Below are 16591 nucleotides of genomic sequence, written 5' to 3'. Positions count from 1 at the left end.
GCGGTGCACAACTATGGCAATCAATAAATTTACAGACCTCTGGGCTGTTCCCAGGGACGTGTATTGGAATAACATCAACCGATGCTGGAAGATCATCAACCCAATGAACGAGGCACTTTGGTCCGCCTAGAACTTGTTGGTCTTCCAGTGTGAGAAGATGTCTGCAAGCAAATGCTGTGGACTGGCGTGTTCCAAGGTGCAGGATCACGTGCTGAGGGAGGCCTTGCAGCTCAGTGCAGTCACTGCAAAGGATCTGTGAGGAAGGAGCGAAGTGTAGGGTGCTGCTGCCACTGGACATTGAAGGGTCTTGTCCTGTGTAACAGCATCTCAAACACATCTGCAGGCATATGTTTGAGGAAACATACGTGGTGCTGATAAAGGATACAATGAAAGAAAGACATGTCTGATTGCACTTACTGTACTGTAAATAAACTAAATTTTTGTTCTTAAAAATTTTTTAAGAACATTTCATACCCTTTAGTAATGGCGTTTCTTTCGCCTTGACATCATCAACCCAACCTCCTTCCTTAAGCAGTCCCATGGTGTTGAGTAAGAACTACTTTCACTGTTTCCGTGGGTTCTAAGGTGGCTAATGAGACCAATATGGGACCAACAGACTTTGCCACAAATTGATTCCTGTCTAATTCAGCCTGTTATCTCCATCAACCCAGCCCTGGGCACAGAAATACTGCTGTAGGAAAAGCACTATTGAAGATGTCAAAGGCTCAGCAAAAATTGCTCTCGGAGTGTCACAGACAATCTAATAATACCCAACCAAAAAGATATGCAAACTGTTCACAGTATTTGGGCTACCCTGAAGTCTATCATAATGTGAACTTGTGAAAAGACTTAGTTTCTCCACCTGAAATTAGCAAAATTGATTTAATGAGAATGATTGTGAGACACAGCTATTAATTAACTACAGGTTCAAGGTGATCTTGGATTGGAAACTCTACTGTGTCTCAAAGGAAAAGAAAGAGCTGTGCAGCCACTGAAAGTCGAGATCCAACAGAAAAATCCAATCCATAACCAAAGTTGGTGGGTGGAAAGAGCACAAGAGGTCCAGCAACAAGTTGATAACTGTAATATGGGTGGATTTTTCAGCAATGTTGAAGTTAAACATGTTAAACAAGCTGACAGTCTATAATGGAGGCATACTTACCAAGGACAGAGATGTCGTCAGACTCTGGAAGGTGCACAAAAATGAATTCCTCAACCATCACAAATTCACAACATCCCCAACAGCCCACATTAACTCAATTGCTTCTTACCAGGCTATCATAATGATACATTATCCTTCAATTTCAATCCTTTCCATGCATATCTCCTGTATTTCATTAACTTGTAAAGTGTTATAGCCCTTTCTTAAATATAAAAGATGCCAATATAGATGTGAATTGTTGTTAGCTGATGTTAGAATTTTAAGAGTCTTAACATTAGATTTTCTGCGTCAAACATCAGTTCTAGTTATTAGTTATACAAAACAACTGCTCACTTTGTGAATTGTGCTAACTTTTGAATGACTCAAATTGAGAATTGAAGAGGAATTTCAGACAAATTATTCTTACATTTCTTGTGTTTTCTGGCTAAACTTAAACAAGACTGATGTTTGATAAATTTAGTTGCATTTTGGATCAAAGTATTTAACATATTTTTACGTTATTGTCTTGACATTTTCCTAAATGCACTGGAGAGGATCCAGATGAGATTCACTAGGATGATGCCTGGACTGGACCATTACAGTGATAAGGAGATAGTGGATAGACTGAGTTTATTTTCCCTGGGGCAGAGGAGGCTGAGGGATGGCATGATAGAGGTATATAAAATTATAAGGAGGATAGACAGGGTAGATAGTAAAGAAAATCCATGGTGTAGGTGTCTAAGACAAGAAGTTATAGGTTTAAGGTGCGAGGTGGGATATTTAGAGGGGATCTGAGGGAGAATTTCTTCACACAGAGGATGTTTGGAGTCTGGAATGTGCTGCCTGAAGAGGTTGTGAGATAGGTATGCTCATGGCATTTAAGAAACATCTAGACAACTGCTTGAATCACCAAGGCATAGAAGGCTATAGACCTAATTAGATTAGTGTAGACAGGTACAATGGGTGGCATGGACATGGTGGGCTGAAGGGCCTGCTTCTGTGCTGTATTGTGAAGTACAGAAAAATGAACTAGCACAAAAGTGAAAGATTTCCTTCTCTATTTTCACGTTGATGTTCCATTCTTAACTAAGGATTTATTCAAAGTGTAGTTACAATTTATTTAGATATATGACAATCATTCTGTCACTTTAATCAGGTAGCTTTATTCTATGCAGAAGCGACAGGGCACCACAGCTAGCTGAATCTTAATGTAAACATCAATGTTAAGCATGATTTATTTCTACTCCAGTTCTGTGGATTCTGAGGTCCTTAAGAATTCTCTGTCGGAATCTCAAACTGTGGAGAAGGTAGTATTTGTCAGGGTGGGTGGGTTTGTTGTTTCCTTCTGCTGTTTATGAATGGCCCTCATGTACTACCATCATAGAGACCAGAGATATTTGGTGCCTTCCTAGATGCTCCATCTCAATTTTGAATGGGCAAGAGCTCAGGATTCCCATGAGCTGATGAGAATGTTACATTTTTATTTAAAGAAGAATTCATAAGAACATTCTTGAAGTGTTTTTTCCCCCCCTAGAATCCTCTTGCTGTGCAGAGTACTCGATCTGGGAGACAGACATGTGGACGATATAGCCCGGAGTCAGGAAATGGTTGAGTACAATCAGTCCTTTGGTGTTGGTAATGTCAGTATTCAATCGCCGGCCAAGATCCCCGACTGAATAGGATTATGGAGACTCCTTCTTAAGTATGACTGTCCTCAGAAAATAATCAGCATCCTAAATCTGCTGCAGGATGAAATGCAAGCCATGATTTCAACAAAGGATTAGCCACCGACAAAGCCCAGTGACTGGGGTAAAACAAAGCTGTGTCATAAAAACAACAGTTTATCTATCGTCCTTGCTCCAGGACTGCACCAACATTTTCCCGCTGGAGTGCAGTCGGTCTGCAAGACACAGGAGACCGTTCAACTTTCATCATCTCCGCCTCATAAACACGGTCACACATCGGTCATCCCTTTACAGTACACAAATGAGACTTGGATCTGGGCACATTTCGAGACCGATATCCAAGTTAGCGTTGACGCTTCAGTTCAATCATACGTGTCATCGACAGAAGGGTAAGGACGGCACATCAGGGAAACATTTTTGACGAGTTGTACATTTATTCACAGACCGGAACAACTGTAGTGGAATTTGGTGCGTCGGGGGGACTTTATTTGGCGGTGCACAGGTGGGATAGAGTTTAGGTCGGCAGTAGTTTCGCGCCCAGCGGAAGTGCGCGGGACGGGGATGGCGGAGGTTCTGGAGGCTCCGCGGCCGAGGATCAACGCGGGGCTGGTGGCGGACTTCACGGGCAGGGCCGTGTGTCTGGTGGGCCGTATGCAGAAGGTAGGCAGGGAGGACGGCCCGGAGGGGGCGTCTGCATTCCCCCCCCCCTCCCTCTTAGACCTCTACCCCCACATCTCTCGCCCTTCTCACCACTCCCCTCTCCCTTCACCACCCACACCTCCCTCCCCCTCACCACACCTCCCTCCCCCTCACCACTCCCCCCTCCCCCTCACCACTCCCCTCTACCCTTCACCACCCCCCTCCCCACCACACCTCCCTCCCCCTCACCACTCCCCTCTACCCTTCACCACCTCCCCACACCTCCCTCCCCCTCACCACTCTCCTCTATCCTTCACCACCCCCCTCCCCACCACACCTCCCTCCCCCTCACCACTCCCCTCTACCCTTCACCACCCCCCCTCCCCACCACACCTCCCTCCCCACACCTCCCTCCCCCTCACCACCCCCCTCTACCCTTCACCACCCCCTCCCCACCACACCTCCCTCCCCCTCACCACTCCCCTCCCCACCACACCTTCCTCCCCCTCACCACCCCCCTCTACCCTTCACCACCCCCTCCCCACCACACCTCCCTCCCCTCACCACTCCCCTCTACCCTTCACCAACCCCCTCCCCACCACACCTCCCTCCCCCTCACCACTCCCCTCTACCCTTCACCACCCCCTCCCCCTCTCACCACCCTCTCCCCCCCCCCACAGACACACACCACCCCCACACCATCTCTTTCTTTCTCCCTCCTCCCCCCACCCCCGGGTGTCTGCCAATAATATATAAAATACCAATAATACTTTTTATTAAACCGATGAACTAATGTGGTTTCAGGATTAGTATGATATTCTTTCATCAGCACATGAAATGTAGTTATTTAAAAGGAGGCAATACCTTTAAACACCTCTGAAAATCAATTTGCTATGTAACATTTCTCAGTTGATGATCCAAAATACATCAGATAATTCTCTTTGTCCATAGTTGTGATCGAAAAGGATTGATCTCTTGACTTTTTACTATATGTTAATATTGAAGTGTGTCCTTGTGTTTATTGTACAACAGATTCACCCCACTGGGACCTCATTTATTGTATCAGATGGAGATGGGAAGAATGTAACAGTGGAAATGACTGATCCAGTAAGTAGGTTTTTAAAAATAAGTGGATGTGAGGTTATTGCACGGAATTTATGCTGAGGTGCAAAATCACGGTATAGTGTGTTGATTTTTGTTTTTACTGAAAGTCAGCGGTAATAACTACTGTGGAATACTGGGACCAAATTGGTTGGTATTCTAAGGGGGAGTGCAATTACGTTGGAAAGAGTTGGACAAGTAATTGTTTTACTTGAGGGAAATTGCATCTGTTATGCCCTTCAAATAAAGAGGAAAGGGAAACTGAACAACTGTAAGGTGGTCAGTATAACCTCAGCAGTAGAAAGCAACTAACCACAATAATCATGAATAACAATTGTTCCTTGGAAATCTGAATTAATTAATGGAAGTCAGTATAGGTTGGCAAAAGGTAAAAGCCTTTGGAATGAGGGTGTGAAGGCTTTGAAGAGGTTGCAGAAATATTTTTGTCCTGGGTTACCCACTCAATCCAGTTATTTTAATGAAGCAATGTGTATAATTGAACCAATTCTGGATGTTAAATTGAGAAAGTTACTTGGCTTTTTTAGCAGTTTAGTCGAAAGAATCACTGTAGATGAACACTTTAAACCATTGTAAGTTTACTAATGTATGTATGAGCAATGAAATCAAATGTTAACAAATTGCTGTGTATGGTTTTAGATATATTTCAGTCTGTTTCCAGAATTTTTTTCATAAAGATGAGTTTATGCCACAAAATGCATAAGAAAGGCGCAGTGGAGGAAATTGACCAACTGTTTGCTGATTTTTTTTTATTTAAAAATTATTCAGTGGATGTAGACATCACTGGCAATGTCAGCATTAAATGTTCATTCTTAATTGCCCCGAAACAAATAGGCAATTATGTGTCAACCATATTGGTGAACCTGGAGTCATGTATAGACTGGGTAAGGATGACCGATTACCTTCCCTGAAGGATATTAATGAACCAGATGGGTTTTTACTACAATCAAGTAGTTTCATGGTTACCACTATTGAGACAATTTTTGTTTTAAATATCCACATTCATATAATAACTTAAATTTAAATTCCCCAGCTGGGATTTGTACTCCTATCTCCGAATCAATGGTCTTGAACTCTGGCTCAAAGTGTCCATTAACAGCGTTACAACAGATGTATAAGTAGCAACCTCCAGTATACTTTGTAGAAAAGAATAAAGGCTTTTGAGACAGAAGGTGATGTTTAAAGAGGTAGTGAAACTTTTTATGTAGACACATTTGTATTGTAGACTAATACTGATATACAATCATGATTTGATCTATGCGTGAAAAATAAAACTCATTACTCCTAACCAATAAGGTATTAAATCATTTAAAAGATAAATGCCCCATCTCAAAAGAAAATTACTAAATATTTCATATCACAAAATTAATATCTTGGAAATCTTTAAGTGAGAGAAATGATTGTCGTGGTTCATTTCAGATTTTTTCCAGTTATCATTATTAAATTATTCATATTGAGAAAGTATACAACAATTAAATATGTTTTCAGTTACAGATTTTTGTAACATGCATATTGCTATCAGATTGTGATAATTTTCTAAGAATGCATGAGTGAATTAGAGTACAAGTTCTTTTTAGTACTTTTTTCTAATAGCATTCATCTAGGGATGGAAATAAACTCTTTAAAATTAATATAATGTAGTCTACTAAACATGCTTTTATCTAGCTTGAAGAAGAGTTGAGTGGAGTAATTGAAGTGGTTGGAAAGGTCACACAGAAAGCCACTATCAAAGCTGCGTACTACACTCCTTTCCGAGAAGATAAGAACAGTTTTGGTATGTAGCATAATATGAATTTATTTTAAAACCCCCACTCCCCACCCCAACAAAGTTAACAACCTATTTGTAATTTGATTTTTGTTTTTGTCTTGTAAGTTTTGCATATTAGGCTGTTCAAGCGGAGAAAATCGGAGAGAATTATCAGTGAATCATGTTCTTCACAGAAATCGGCATTAAATCTCTTAATTAGAATGCTTTTCTACAAAATCTATTTTTATTGCATCTAATCTTTGTTCTTTACATTTTGGCATAGTTCCTTTTATTCCTCCCCTTTTTCATAAAAACTAAATGCCTCCATCTTTTCTGGTTATGTTTCTTTTCAATCTAGGATTTTTATTTAGCATTTCCCAGTGTTTTTACTTTCTGCTTGGGAGATTAAGAAATGCATTTCTTTGCACAGAGACAAGGATTATTTCCTTTTTATCTTAAAATGTTAACATCTAATCATGTGTAAGATTTGTCTGGGAGTTGCACTCCCTCACTGCAAATGAGAACATTGATGCAGCACAATAGTAGTTTCAAGGCAGCAACCACTAGCTGGTGCCTTGGTACAAAGAACAATGCAAGCCCAAGGAACAGCACCTCATCTTGTCTTGGCACAGTACAACCCTCAGGACACAATATTAAATTTCAAATTGTAAACCTTTCTTGTTTGTTTAAGACTGGCCAGTTGTGATGCAAGATTATTAATTCTGTGTTTTGCAGTTTGGTTAAAAAAAACAATTCTTAAGTCTTGGTGATTGCTGCCAGTTAATGATTAACTGCAGACCACTTGGAAGTTGTTTGCTGTTCAATCTTTAGTCATAAGCACAGAAGAAGGGCTTTTGGCTCACCATGTCCACGCAAATGCCCATCTATATTAATACCATTACCAGCATTTATTTGGTAGCCTTCTATGCAGAAAATTAAATGGTTGTCTACATACTCATTAAATGTTTTGAGTACCTACCTCTCCAACTTGTGTGGGTAGTGGATTCCTGATTCCAGCCACCCTCTGCATGAAAAAAATCTTCCTTTTAATCCCTCTAAACTTATGCCTTCTAGTGTTAAACACTGCTGCTATAGGGGAAGGTTTCCAATTGTTTACCCTATCTATGCCCCGTGTAATTTTGTATACCATGATCAGGTCTTCCCTCAACCTTCTCCACTCCAAGGAAAATAAACCCAGCCTATCCACCCTCTCATAACCAAAACACCTCAGCCTAGGCAACATCCCAGTGAATCTCTGTACCCTCTCTAGTGCAATCATATCCTTCCTAATTGATGACCAGAGCTGCACACAGTAACCCAGTTGTGGTGTAATTGACTTTTTTTTTATATTGTAATATAATCTGCTACTCTTATTTTCTATACCCTGCTTAAGGCTAGTATCCCATACACCTTCACCACCTTATCTACCTGTGCAGCTAGTTCAGGGTTCCTTGGACTTGTACACCAATCATTTCTTTGGCCATTTGTAATCTGGTAGACAATAAGGCAAATTAGGATACCCTATTGAGAGAGTTCTTCTGGTGATTGGGATAAAGATGCTTTAACAAGAGTAGCAATTTATACTTCTGAATATAGCACAACATAACCTAGTTCCAATATTTTTGGTTTTTGTCTATATTGCATTGGTATTTAAGTTGCACTTGTTTCTTGCAATTATAACTTGCAATTTATACCTGTCTTGTATTTTAAAACATTTCCATGTCTTGAAATTCAGGAGTCAAAAGATCCTATGCAAGACAAATTATAAGTCTATGCTAAATTTGGTCTTAAATTGTGAGCAACATGAACTTGCTGTGACTTGGTGTGAATATCTAAGATCAGTTTACAGAAAAGTTACTTACATATTTCATTGTGCACTTTGAAAAATCCATTTGATAGTAAGAATATGCAACTAGATTTTTAAAAAAATCTTTTTACATTTAAAGAGCTTGGTTTTAATTTTCTACATCCACTATCAATGCATTTAGAGCTGAAGATATAGATTGGATGAGAGGTGACACTAATGATGCAGAGCTTTATATTGCAGTTCTTTGGCCAATGTACACTATACTTGATTCCTTATGTGGTTTGATAGAAAAAGACATATGATTGGACTTGGAGGTACATTATAGAATGTTAAAATACTCTAACTAAGCAGGGAATTTTCTTTCCTGCACCACTACCAAAATCAGATTTGCTTGTGTAATAGATTATCTTTCAAAAAAAGTTCACTTAATTGTGAAACACTGGCATTCCCTGAAAGGAGTTTATAATTACCTGATTGAACTTTGGGGGGGATCAGTATTGCAGTGTGGTACTTTAACTTTTATCTGTGCCCTTTCAATTAAGTGGAATCATCTAGGCTCCACTAAACTTTTTTTTTGATCTTTTGCTGTTTCAGATCTTGGTCTTTACAATGAAGCAGTGTGCATTTTGCATGAATTCTCACAATATTATCCATTTGGTGTTACAAGTAACAGCTGAGATGAGAAGAGATTGTTACTATACAAAACTTTATTGATTAATTCTCCATTATTGGATTTGAATTTCAAAATTGATTCTTTTTTAAATGAAAAAGGTGTAATGTTGAAGTTTTTTTTAAATTAAAGTGTTGCAAAGCTGTTTGTTTCTTTAATTGTATGTTTTCATTCTGGTGCTTTTAATAATTCAGTACCCTGAACTGCAGGTATACTGCATTAACACTTCATTTCAACATTGTGGGATTAAAGCTTAAGTCATTCTATGGATATCAATTATGAATGTGGCACTTTTAACCTTTCACTGGCAGAATAGCAGACCTTAAGTTTGGATAGAAATTTTTCAGAGAAACAAGTACATCTAGGTTATTGCAAAATTACAGTACCAGAGGTCTTTTGCCAAAATATTTCTGTTCTCCTCTCTTCTCTCTCCCCCCCCCCCCCCCCCACACATCATTGACAATAGTCCAGATGCATTGTTGAAAACACCTCTAAAGATTTACACTTTATTTACAAATCAGTAAAACAAATTTAAAATAGAACACCTTTGGTTTTAGGCACAAACACAACAAATATCAGAAGCACTACCACATGGTAAATGCAACATCTTAAAAATTGTGCAAGGTGAGTATTGCATTTTCTACAATTCCTTTTAAATTAATACATTGATGTAATTTGCACAATAACATAGGTTCCACTAGCAAAACAAAGGCCACATTAGATTTCACAATTTTAAATCACCTCATTAGCAGTTTATTTAAATAATTATTGCTTCAGTAAATGGACTCTATACCCTATTAATATTTACGTGGAAATTAAACGTGTTCCATTTAATTTTATGAAATGGTAGTGAATTGCATGCTACATTCTTTACAATATCCCCAGGAAGGGAAAACATCTGTAGTAACACAACAATTGTTGAGTGACAGACATTCAGTGCACAAATATTCTAATTTAGGGATACCGTGAACTTAAAATGCAAATAAACCAAATGGAATAATAACCCACTCTAATCTTTTGCTTAATTCCCTGTTATTGATTTTCCTACTGTACATCAATTCTAACTTCCTCATACAGGAATCCATGCATTTTTAGTACAAGAGCATTGTATTCAACCTAGCGTATCCACATGGTGGTTCATTTCTAGTGGCAAGTGAACTTCTCAGGTCTATTCCCTGGTTGGAATACAAAAGCCATCCCAAAATGATATTTTGTACACAAAGTCATTCAGATACCAGAACTGCCAAGTTGATGGAACCATTTTTTCCCCATTATCTTGACCTATGGCTCCTCAGTGACAGACTGTATACAAAGATCTTGAAGGATATGGAGGAAGCTGTAATAGATGTATGGCTTTAGTTCTAAGATGTTTCTGCTGGGATTAAATTTCCTGTTGTATCCAATTGCATGCACTTGCAGTTGCATGCAGACACTGGACATTCATGATGATCCCTATAGAGAAAAATCAAAAAATATTAGCATAGATTACAGTAGGGAAGAGAAAAAATGTGCAAGACTGCAAAAGCAACATCAGCTTTGTTACACTGAAAGTTTAACTGTAGGCATTTTAAAGGTGTTCTAAAATCATTCATCCCAACCTGTAAAAGTCAGATTTGTGTTAAAGAGTATAGAAAATGGAAGATGACAAGAATAAAAATGGTCAAGTCTGATTGCCTTCTAAAGGTAGGGGAAGTACTGGACTGACTCATTTCTGAGTTACATCAGTCCATGCTAGTCTCATTGTGGAACCTAACAGAACAAGAAAATCCCATTCAATCCATACCTATGCCAGTGATATTCTAAAATCCCAACCTTCCTTTCCAAGCAATTAGTGCTATTAGGTTTTAAAGCCAGCTACAAGTAGTTTCCAACTCTTTGTAAAGTTTGTTCTTATGTTAGTATGCCTTTTATGACAATATTTCTTCTATCAATTTATTTGATCATTATCCAATCTTAAAAGATCAAGTTACATATCCCTATCTTCATAATGCAGAGAAGCCTTAGGCAGGAGGCTTAAGCCTCTTGCCAGAAGCCTTAAGAGTGGTGTATAGAGTGTAGTTGAGTTACATCACCCACAAATTAGAAATACAACATACAAATTACCAGGCATTTCACTTGTTACTACAGTGGGACTTGATTCATTGGAAGTCTGGCTGATCAAGCAAATACATTTTGAGCACCTTGACAATAAAAGCTTTCAGAGAAACTCAACTTGTGAATACAAACCATTGGTTGTTTTTGAGGAAATTAAGATTGGTGGATAAAAGTTAGCTTGTTTGACATCACTGGAGAAGTCATCATATGCTGCTTTATCAAACATAGGGATATACGTGTTCCCTTCATAACTCCCAAGGTGATGAAGCTATCTATCTATCTTCACACACACCTATATAATATTCATTGATGGGATTTTAAAGTAGCAAGTCTGCTCTACACGATAACCAAATCGCCTTCTCTTGACATCTAACACTACTGTTGCACAGCAAAACCTCCCAAAGTAGCAAACTTTGCAATAGCATCATAGGGAAAAGAAACTGGTCCTCTGGCCCACTGGGACACCAACCATAAAGCAGCCATTTACAAAAATTCCACATCAATCTAATTTTATTCTTCCCATGAATTCCTCACAGATTCCACCATTCACCTCCACACTCAGGGCAATTTTACACTGGCAAATTAACTTTACAACCCACACATTGTTAGGATGTCAGAAGCAACACAGTTAAAAAGGTAAAATATGCAAACTGCACATTACAGCAGAGATCAGGACTGAACCCAGGTTGCCGAAACAGAGGGCAACAGCACTGCTAGCTGCATGATAGCCCAGGAAGGACAAGCAGCAGGCACAAGAAAACCAAGTAACGCAAGATGCTGCCAGGATTTATGCTGACATTTGTCCATCGGCCCCAAGTTGATTCTGGAATCCTTTCACTGCATTGCGGGAATACCTTTACAACACAGACTGCAGTAGTTCAAAAGTGGCCCATCATCACCTTCATTTAAAATTATAGAAAGGAAACAAATAATAACCTTACCAGTGATTCATAGATTTATACTGCATGGAAACAGGCCCTTCAGCCCAACTTGTCTATGCCAACCAAGATGCACTAATCCCATTTGCCTGCATGTGGCCCACATCCTTCTACACCTTTCCTATCCATATACCTATCCAAATATCTTTGACAGTTGCAATTGTCCCTGCCTCTATCACATCCTCTGGCAGCTCGTTCCATATATCCACTACCCTGTATGAAAAGCTTGCCTCTTGTTACCCTCCACCATCTGGTTCCACCTGTCCATCACCCACAGATCTACCCATGTTTCTTCTTACTTAATTCACCTTTCCTATCCCCTTTCCCACCTAGTTCCATTTATCCATCATCCCTCCCTTAGATGGTTCCACCCATCACCTACTAGGCCCCATCTGTCTTTCTCCTCCTCCTCACCACACCCAGTTCCATCTGCTTAATTTTCCACCCGTTTATGTTTCCACCTATCACATACGAGCCTCTCTCTCGCTCTTACATATACTAGCTATCTTCCTGCTACACACTCAATCCTGATGCAGGGTCTAGTGTTGCAGCTTCAATGGTTGCATGGGAAGGTGTCATAAGAAAGGGAGTGTGTAATGGAGGAGATGGAACCAGAGTTCATGGAGAGAACACTCCCTTTTGAATACCAAAAGGGGAGAAGAAGTGTCTGATAGTAGCATCTCTTTGAAGGTGATAGAATTATAAAGGATTATCCACTGAATGTGGAATCTGGTGAATGTCAAGGAACCCTATCCTTGCTCTGGGTGGGAGTAGAGGGAATGAGAGAAATGCAGGAAATGTAACAGACACAATTCCAAGCACCGTCAGCTATAAAGAAGGGAAACCCATCTCAAAAGCATTGGTGTGGAAAGAACAAAAATGACAAGGAAGATTCAGAGATGGACAGTGTGAACATCAGAGTAGAGTGGAAATTCACAGCAAAGACAATGAAACATTTAAATTTTGTATGAAAGGAGGAAGCCGCACAAATGTAGGTATCTGTACCAGGGAAAGAGAAGATGGAGAGGGCCCTGACTTGGACTGAAACCAAGAATGTTTCATACATCCCACAAAGAAACGCATTGAAGAGGTTCCCACAACTGCAGGCTTGACTTGAGAAATGAGTGGAGTTAGAAACGGAGGATTACCAGTCTAATACCTGGAATAGGCAAGTTGTCTTATGAAGAAAGCCTGGACAGGCTAGGCTTGTATCTTCCGGAGTTTAGAAGAATGAAAGAGGATTTGTTGAAACATACAAAATCCTGAGGGTATTGACAGGATGGATAAGAAACCAGTGTTTTCTCTGGTGGGACAATCTAGAAGGGGTCAATTCATAAACATAAGGGGTTGTAGCAGCTAGCTACACTACTATAGAATAAAGACACAGAGTCTGTTGCTTGGAGTCAGAAGTCGATTGCTTGACAGGGGCGCGGTGCACCTTTTAATACCGAAACTCTTCCCGCGCTGACATCACGCGCGGGTCACCTGACCTTCCCGCGCGCGGGCTTTCCTAGCCCAATGATGGAGAAGGAGTGCCCCGTGCCATCTTAGGTCGGGGCCTCCGACGACACTCACAATCTCGGGAGCCAGTTCGATACCAGTAAGGTGAGTCGCCACATAACCACCCCACCCCCCCCCCCGCCGGAACTGGTGATACTGTCGCGAAAACCAGAATTAAATAAACTATGACTTGGGTGGCCTGCCCCTGCGTCGCGCTCGCTGGACCGCTACCAGTTGGTCCAGGTCTAAATGAGCCGGCCAATTGTAAAAACCTCTTTGCACCCTCCAATGTCCAGCACAAACGTAGACCCATTGTTCTTGACGACCCGGAATGGCCCTTCATACGGCCGCTGCAGCGGTGTTCGGTGCGCGCCCCTCCTGACAAAGACAAATTTACAGTCTCAGAGGGACATCGGCATAGGGGTCAGGGCCTGTCCGTATCGCAATATGGGTATCAGGGCCAGGTTGCCAAGCCCCTCACACAGCCGGTCGAGCGTTGCAGCAGGTTCTTCCTCCGGCCCCCGAGGGGCTGGTAGGAACTCGCCCGGGACGACCAAGGGCATTCCATAGACCATCTCTGCGGACGAGGCATGCAGGTCCTCTTTTGGCGCGGTACGCATCCCCAGCAGGACCCAGAGGAGTTCGTCCACCCAGTTGGGCCCCTAAGGCGGGCCATGTGCCAACTTCAGGTGTCGATGGAACCTCTCCACCAGCCCACTGGATTGCGGATGACAGGCAGTGGTGAGGTGGATCCGGGAACCCCACAAGTCGGCGGCGGCAGACCACAGGCCGGAGGTGAATTGAGCTCCCCTGTCTGAGGTGATATGGGCCGGGACACCGGAACGGGCCACCCCAGTTGTCAAAAGGGCCCGTGCGCAGGACTGGGTGGAGGTGTCCACAAGGGCAATGGCTTCGGGCCAGTGGGTATAGCAGTCAACAATCATGAGGAGGTACTGCGCTCCTCGGGAGACTGGGAGGGGACCGACAAGGTCAACGTGGATATGGTCGAACCTCCGGTGGGTAGGTTGAAAGTCCTGCAGAGGGGCCTTGACGTGCTGCTGTACTTTCGAGGTTTGGTAGTGTGTGCAGGACCAGGGCCATTCGGAAACCTGTTTACGCAGGCCATGCCAGACAAACTTGTCGGACACCATCCGGACAGTAGTCCGGATGAATGGGTGTGCCAGGCCGTGGATGGAATCAAACACCTGTCGACGCCAGGCAGCTGGAACGATGGGGCGGGATTTACTGGTGGAGATATCGCAGAACAGGGTGCGCTCACCGGGGCCTACCAGTAGGTCTTGCAGTCGCAGGCCCGAGACTGCGGTGCAATAGCTGGGCATCTCCATGTCCGTTTGTTGTGCCTCCGCCAAGGCACCGAAATCCACCCCCGGGACAAAACTTGGATGGTGGGCTGTGAAAGTGCATCCGCGACCTCATTCTTTTTCCCAGACAGATGGCGGACGTCAGTGGTGTGCTCTGAGATGTATGACAAGTGCCGCTGCTGCCGTGCTGACCAGGGATCTGAGACCTCGTTGAAAGCAAAGGTCAACGGCTTGTGGTCAGTGAAAGCTGTAAACAGCCTGCCCTTTAAGTAGTATTGGAAGTGTCTGATGGCCAGGTACAACGCCAACAGCTCGTGGTCGAAGGCGCTATATCTCAGCTCTGGTGGTCAAAGGTGTCTGCTGAAGAACACCAGTGGTTGCCAATGCCCTTCGATGAGCTGCTCTAGAACGCCTCCGACCGCTGTGCTAGAGGTGTCGACCGTGAGGGCAGTCGGGACATCCATACGAGGATGCACCAACATGACCGCATTCACCAAGGCCTGCTTGGTTTTGACAAACGCAGTGTCAGCCTCCTCCGACCAAACAATGTCCTTGCTTCCACCTGACAGGAGAGCAAACAATGGGCGCATGGTGCAGGCCGCAGATGGTATGAACCGGTGATAAAAGTTTACCATACCGAGAAATTCCTGCAGGCCCTTGATGGAGGTGGGTCTGGCGAAGTGGCAGATGGTGTCGACCTTTGCAGGCAGGGGCGAGGCGCTGAGTTTGTCGATCCGATGGCCCAGGAAATCGATTGTCTCGAGCCCAAACTGGCACTTGGCTGGGTTGATGGCCAGGCTAAAATCCCTCAGGCGAGAACACAGTTGGCAGAGGTGCGTGAGGTGTTCCTGTCAGCTGCTGCTGGCGATCAAGATGTCATCGAGGTATAAGACAATGAAGTCAAGGTGGTGCCCAACCGTGTCCATTAGTCGTTCAAAGGACTGAGCAGCGTTCTTGAGGCCAAAGGGCATCTGGACGAATTCAAAGAGGCCAAAAGGTATGATCAGCGCCGTCTTTGGAATGTCATCCGGATGCACCAGGATCTGGTGATAGCCGCGGACGAGGTCGACCTTGGGAAAAAATGGACTGCCTGTGCAGGTTGGCAGCAAAGTCCTGAATATGCAGCACGGGGTACCGGTCCAGGGTAGTTATGTTGTTCAGGCGTCGGTAATCGCTGCAGGGTTGCCAGCCTCTGGCTGCCTTGGGGACCATGTGTAGCGGAGAGGCCCATGGGCTGTCCGACCTGCGGATGATCCCCAACTCCTTTTTCTTGAATTCCTCCTTTGTGAGGCGGAGCTTGTCCGGGGGTAGCCGTTGGGCGCAGGCGTGGAGGGGTGGGCCCTGGGTGGGGATGTGATGCTGGATGCCGTGCCTGGGCAAGGTGGAGGAGAACTGGGCGTTAGTACAGACGGGAACTCTGCCAGGACCCTGGTGAACTCGTTGGTCAACATGGTGACGGAGTCGAGGTGTGGGGCTGGTAGCTTGGCCTCACCCAATGAGAACGTTTGGAAGGTCCTGGCATGTACCAAACGCTTACCCCGCAGGTCAACCAGCAGACTGTTGGCGCGAAGGAAATCTGCCCTGAGTGGTTGCGCAACGGCGGCCAGGGTGAATTTCCAGGTAAAGTTGCTGGTGCCGAACTGGAGTTGCACCGAATGGGTGCCAAAGGTCCGGATGGCGCTGCCGTTGGTGGCTCTGAGGGCAGGGCCTGGTGTGCGGTTGCGAGTCTCGTGGCTGTTGGGAGGCATGACACTGACCTTGGTCCCGGTATCTACCAGGAAACGATGGCTGGAACGCCTGTCCCATACATGCAAGAGGCTACCCGGGTGGCCAGCCGCCGTAGCCATTAGCAGCGGCTGGCCCTGACGTTTCCCAGAAACCTGCATGGTGGCTGGCACCTGTGGGCATCTGCGCCTCACCGCTGATGGT

General features: G+C 43.5%; 3 protein-coding genes across 8 annotated transcripts in view; 1 reads left to right on the top strand and 2 right to left on the bottom strand.

The window, feature by feature from the left end:
* umad1 (UBAP1-MVB12-associated (UMA) domain containing 1) overlaps positions 1–741 on the bottom strand; it is a 53491-nt gene extending 52750 nt beyond the window's left edge. Inside the window, exon 1 of the mRNA XM_052016775.1 lies at positions 38–741. Coding sequence (XP_051872735.1) covers positions 38–96 — 59 coding nt within the window. The 5' untranslated portion in view covers positions 97–741. The remainder of the gene's footprint in view (positions 1–37) is intronic.
* A 2578-nt stretch (positions 742–3319) lies between these two features.
* rpa3 (replication protein A3) lies at positions 3320–8953 on the top strand. The gene is made up of 4 exons (XM_052016777.1): positions 3320–3486; positions 4498–4572; positions 6250–6358; positions 8733–8953. Exons 1-4 carry the CDS (start codon positions 3388–3390, stop codon positions 8813–8815), a joined length of 366 nt encoding a protein of 121 aa, XP_051872737.1. The 5' UTR covers positions 3320–3387; the 3' UTR covers positions 8816–8953.
* Positions 8954–9282: 329 nt separating this feature from the next.
* mios (missing oocyte, meiosis regulator, homolog (Drosophila)) overlaps positions 9283–16591 on the bottom strand; it is a 38143-nt gene continuing 30834 nt past the window's right edge. For all 6 annotated transcript variants that reach the window (XM_052016764.1, XM_052016762.1, XM_052016768.1 and 3 more), the window contains exon 11: positions 9283–10260. In XM_052016764.1, the coding sequence (XP_051872724.1) occupies positions 10170–10260 (91 nt within the window). In that variant the 3' untranslated portion in view covers positions 9283–10169. The remainder of the gene's footprint in view (positions 10261–16591) is intronic.

Source organism: Pristis pectinata, chromosome 5 (assembly GCF_009764475.1).
Source record: "Pristis pectinata isolate sPriPec2 chromosome 5, sPriPec2.1.pri, whole genome shotgun sequence".
Taxonomy (NCBI): Eukaryota; Metazoa; Chordata; class Chondrichthyes; order Rhinopristiformes; family Pristidae; genus Pristis; species Pristis pectinata.
Note: the sequence above shows the minus strand (reverse complement) of the source record. Positions and strands in the feature narration are given on the sequence as shown.